Source organism: Chaetura pelagica, unplaced genomic scaffold (assembly GCF_000747805.2).
Source record: "Chaetura pelagica isolate M959 unplaced genomic scaffold, ChaPel_1.0 scaffold379, whole genome shotgun sequence".
In the NCBI taxonomy this organism is placed as follows: domain Eukaryota; kingdom Metazoa; phylum Chordata; class Aves; order Apodiformes; family Apodidae; genus Chaetura; species Chaetura pelagica.
In genome coordinates this window covers 318789-323974 of record NW_009954412.1, presented here as the reverse complement: position 1 = coordinate 323974, position 5186 = coordinate 318789, and the positions used below count along the sequence as shown (strand labels likewise).

General features: G+C 52.4%; 1 protein-coding gene across 1 annotated transcript in view; it reads right to left on the bottom strand.

The window, feature by feature from the left end:
• Positions 1 to 3683, bottom strand: part of CCDC113 (coiled-coil domain containing 113) — a 13797-nt gene extending 10114 nt beyond the window's left edge. The window contains exon 1 of the mRNA XM_010004396.1: positions 3642 to 3683. Coding sequence (XP_010002698.1) covers positions 3642 to 3683 — 42 coding nt within the window. The remainder of the gene's footprint in view (positions 1 to 3641) is intronic.
• Positions 3684 to 5186: the final 1503 nt, after the last annotated feature.

The following is a 5186-nucleotide window of genomic DNA, read 5'->3' as shown; positions in this document are numbered from 1 at the left end:
AACGGCCGCGGCGCGGGCACGGGGGGGGGCAGGGCACAGGGGGACATGGGACATGGGGACAGGAGGTGTGGGACATGGGGGACACGGGCCCAGGGGGATATGGGACGCGGCACATTCGGACACACAGGCGACAGCGGGATATGGGAACGGGGGACATGGGGTTACGGGGGGATGAGGGACAGGAACACAGGATACAGGGACACGAGGTTGTGGTACAGGGAAATGGGGACATGAACAGGGGCATGGGGGATCCAGGGGCACAAGAACAGGGGGTATGAGGACACGGGGACATGGGACACGGGATAAGGGCAAGGACAGGGAGGATGGGGGGTCATGGGCATGGGGACAGGGGGCATGAGATACATGGGCACATGGGAATGGGGGAGTGGGGGGACATGGGGACACAAGAGGGGCACACGAGAATAGGGGGCATGGGGGACACAAGGACACCAGGGACACGTGTACAAACCCGCAGGGGGTCTTGTGTACATGCACGTGCACACACATGCACTGACATAAGGTCACATGTGTGCACACACCTTGGTCCTTGCTTCCCTACCCAACTGGGGACCCGAGGGGGTCCTGCAGGCCCCTGGGAGGGACAGGTGCTGCTGGAAGGGTGTGGGGGGAGACAGTCCCCCAGTGACACCCCCTCCAGTGACACCACTGGCCCCAGCCTGAGGGGCTGCAGGTCAGCCCCATGCCAGGTGTCTGCTGTACAAACACATCCATGGGGTGGGCTGGCCAGAGTGACACGGGGATACAATGCTAAAGGGACAACCCCTCCCTCCAGGGGACTCCTGGGGTGCCCTGGACCTGAAGACTCCTACGCTCCCAGAAGCACCTAAGTGCTGCCTCCTTCCAGGCAGGATCAGTCCCGTCAGCCAGGCACTCAAGCGTTAGGAGGGGTATGGAGAAAGGTGGGCCCCCAGCTTGCATTTGGGGTACACCTGCACCATGGCAGGGGGGCTCTGCCTGTGGTGCTGCCATCTTCCTCTTACAGACTCTGCTTTATCATGGTTTGGCTCCAAAACCAGAGGGGGGGGGGCGGTTGGCAGCATCAGGCCAGCAGGCAGCTTTCCCTCAGGCATGCCCAACTGTAGGAGCTTTGTGAGGGTGTGGAGGCTCGTTTCCCTGTGTCCCTGGCTTTGGATCCAGGCTGTGGCACAGCTATGTGCCCTGGCTGCCCTTGCTGGATACTCAGGATCAACAGCAGTGGGCGGCATAGCTGAGAATGTCCATCTTTCCCTGAAAATTGGTGATGTGGCTGGTGATGCATCTCCACAGATTTTCTGTGTTGAGGATTCCAAGCCAAACTAATTATGTAAACAGAAAAAAAAAATCAATGCCCTGGCAATGCTGGTCCTATTTCTGGCCAGAACATGTCTCAGAAGTCATCTTCAAAACGCATTTTGAGTCATAACTGCATTGGATCCATGGGAGGAACCATGCTGCTCAGCCTTGTCGCGTGCAGGATCTTCATCACTCGCAGAACTCAATGCTAGAAATCACAGAATAATTAAATCACAGACTGGTTTGAGTTGGAAGGGACCTTAAGGATCATCTATTTCCAACCCCCTGCCATGGGCAGGGACACCTCCCACCAGACCAGGTTGCTCCAAGCCCCAACCAACCTGCCCTTGAACACTTCCAGGGATGGGGCAGACACAGCTTCCCTGGGCAACCTGGGCCAGGGTCTCGTCATTCTCACAGGAAAAGTTTTCTTCCTAATACCTCATTTAAATCTCCCCTCTTTCAGCTTAAAAGCATTCTCTCTCTCGTCCTGTCACTCCAAGCCGTTGTCCCTCCCCAGCTTTCCTGTAGCCCCTTCAGGCACTGGAAGTTACTCTAAGGTCTCCCGGGAGCCTTCTCTTCTCCAAGCTAAGTTTTGAGATGAGGAGGACAGGTCAGGATGATATGTGACACAGCCTGGACGTCCTTTTTGCATGCAGGTGGGATAAGGACATAATGGACATGTGGTCATGAATTAAAACCTGCATTGTGTTAAAAGCAGCGTTTGTGTGAACTGGCTGATTAAGACCACAGAAATAATTATAACACCAGCCTCTTGCTGTCTGCGCTGGCCCATGTTTTGTGACACTGACCTGGGACAGCCAGTATTTCATAATTTAGCAGAATGACCCAGGGGAGCCACAGTGGGACGGCGGGCAGGGATGGCATGTTGTGCCAGAGGTTTTGCAGCTGTAGGATGTTTGGTGCAGATTTTAAGAAGTTTGTAGCTCTGTCCAGCTTCACAAAGCTTTTCAGCAGTGAGCAGGAGACTCAACACATGTTGGCCAGATTTGTCCCTTGCCAAATGCCAGCCTTCAGTGCTCTGAAGCACCTTCAGGACAAGGGGGTGTTTTTAATGGCTGGAAACATGTTTTTGCTGACTTTGCTCTGGGAAACAGCTGACCTTTCCAGCCAGATTTGAAAATAATTAATAATAAAAACAGTTCACTAGCATTTCAGAGAAAGCAGGTAAAGTTTGGCAAACTTCCCTGTAACTGCAAGCAGGGCTTAGGGCTTTTTGCTTTGGGAAGTGCCAGGCAGCCTCAGGAAGCAGCAGACAACCCTGGATCCCACAGGTGTCAACTGGAGCTGGCAGCACACTGGTGGTGGAGGTGATGACAACCCTGCATACACCACAGAAAAAATTATTCTTCTGTAGTCATCTCAATGTTTGAGCTCCCCTGTCCAAACAGCAGCACCAGCTGGGGCTGTTCAGCCTGGAGAAGAGGAGGCTGAGGGGAGACCTCATCGCCCTCTACAACTCCCTCAGAGGAGGTTGTGGTGAGGTGGGTGTTGGGCTCTTCTCCCTGGTGACCAGCGACAGGACAAGAGGAAATAGGGTCAAGTTGCTCCAGGGGAGGTTCAGATTGGGTATTAGGAAACATTTATTCATGGGAAGAGTGGTGAGACCTTGGAACAGGCTGCCCATGGAGGTGGTGGAGGCACCACCCCTGTAGGAGTTCAAAAAAGGGGCAGACATGGCGTTTCATAAGATGGCTTAGTGGTTGGGGGTTGTAGGGTGGATGGTTGGACTTGATGATCTTGAAGGTCTTTTCCAACCTTGAAGATTTTACGGTTCTATGATTTTGCCCTAGTTCAACATGGAGTTTACCGGGAGAGGAGAAGGTCTCAGCTGGGTAATGATGCAGCTCCAACTGTCTCACTCTTCAGAAAAAACATACAGCGCCACTTTAGATCTTTGACTCTGAGCCTTTCACAGAAACACAGAACCATGGAGTGTCAGGAGTTGGAAGGGAACTATGAAGATCATCTAATCCAACCCTCCTGCCAGAGCAAGGTCACCCAAAGCACATTGCACAAGATGGCATCCAGGTGTGCTTTGAATGTCTCCAGGGATGGAGGCTCCACAGCCTCCATGATCAGCACGGTCATCAGCACTAATGAGATCCCCCTTCAGTTTCCTCCTCTCCAGGCTGAACAGCCTCAGCTTTCTCAGCCTTTCCTCACAGGCAGATGCTCCAGTCCCTTCATTATCTCAGTGGTCTGTGCTGGACTGTCTCTGAGCTCAGTCACTCAACCAGCTCTCAATCTGCTTCACTGTACACTCATCTAACACATATTTGCATATTTGCATTCTGATTTATGCAAGGGCTGTCTGCTTTGCTCACACATTTCTGGATCTCCTCTGGGTCCCAGGAGATGATGGTCATCTTCACTCTGCAGTCCCAGTTGGAAGAGGCCAGCAGGTTTCCCCAAGGACAGCTGGTTTTCCTCTTGCTTTGCTAAGCCAGGTTTCTCAGAAGCAGATGTCGAGCTGGTCTTCTGTCCAGTGTGAAGCACCCTGAGAGAGTGAGCATTTTGGACACATCCTCCTTGTTTTTCAAAGATCCTGTGAAAGTCTTGCCAGGACATGAAGTATCAAATGATAAAGTCTTGTTGGATTTCCTCATCATTCAGTTGCAGGCACCTGGAAAGCTCACAGGGATTTGCAGGGCACAGTTGACTCCATGAGCTTATCTTTCCAGTGAGACCTTCCTTAGGTTACCTCAAGGCCTCAAAGCCCAGCACTCAGTGAGTGAACTGGGGAGCACGTGGTTCTTCTTCCTTTCTTAGCATCCAGAGGAAATCATCTTTCTAAAGAATCATAAAATAGTTTTGGTTGGAAAAGACCTTTAAGATCATCAAGTCCAACCATTAACCCAGTACGAGGCCACCACTAACCCATGTCCCTCAGCACCACATCTACCCAGCTTTGAAATCCCTCCAGGCATGGGGACTCCACCACTGTCCTGGGCAGCCTGGGCCAGGGCCTGACAACCGTTTCCAGGAAGTTGTTCCCATATCCAATCTAAACCTCCCCTGGGCAACTTGAGGATGTTTCCTCTCGTTATATCACTTGTAATGATGTCCTTCCATCAGGGAGAGTAGCCTCAGGCTTATCTCCCAAGTGCTGCTTTTCCCATTAGCAGCAATAGCAAGGAGTGCAAAATCCACATGCAGCTGGAGGGCTCCTACCTTACCTCGGTTTTGACTTGACGTGCAGAAAAGGGAGGGCAGTGGTGGCCCTGGGACATGCTGGCTGGACAAGCTCCTCACAACCAGCATGAAGCAGCCTGGAGCCAAGCTTAATTTTCAGCCAAGCTTAAGCTGATGTTTTGAGAGCAGCCAGGAGCAGCACCAGAGTAAGACCAAGCAGCTGTGTCTCTATCTCTGCTCTGTCACCTCACAGGCTGGTGGCCTGGCTGCACCCAGCTGGCGTGGGCTTGGGGAAAGGCTGGAGTTGGTAGCTTCCCTGGGACACCCTGGGCACCAGGAGGTGAGAGCATGAGCTGGCTCAGAGTGTGATGATTAGTCATGTGAAGTCTAGTTGCAGGCCAAGCACTAGTGGTGTACCCCAAAAGACAATCCTGGGTCCATTCCTGTTTGGAAGCAGCTTTTCTGAAAACGACCAGGGCATCCTGGTGGATACAAAGCTGAGCATGAGTCAGCAACCTGCCCTTGCTGCAAACAAGGTGTGTGGTCTCCTGGGCCCTGCCTTAGGGAAAGCATTGCCAGTCCAATCATAGAATAATAGAATCATAAAATCAGAACCATTCAGGTTGGAAAAGCCCCTTGGGGTCACCGAGTCCAACCATCATCCCTACTCTACAAAGTTCTCCCCTAAACCATCTCCACCAACACCACATCCAAACAACCCTTAAACACACCCAGGG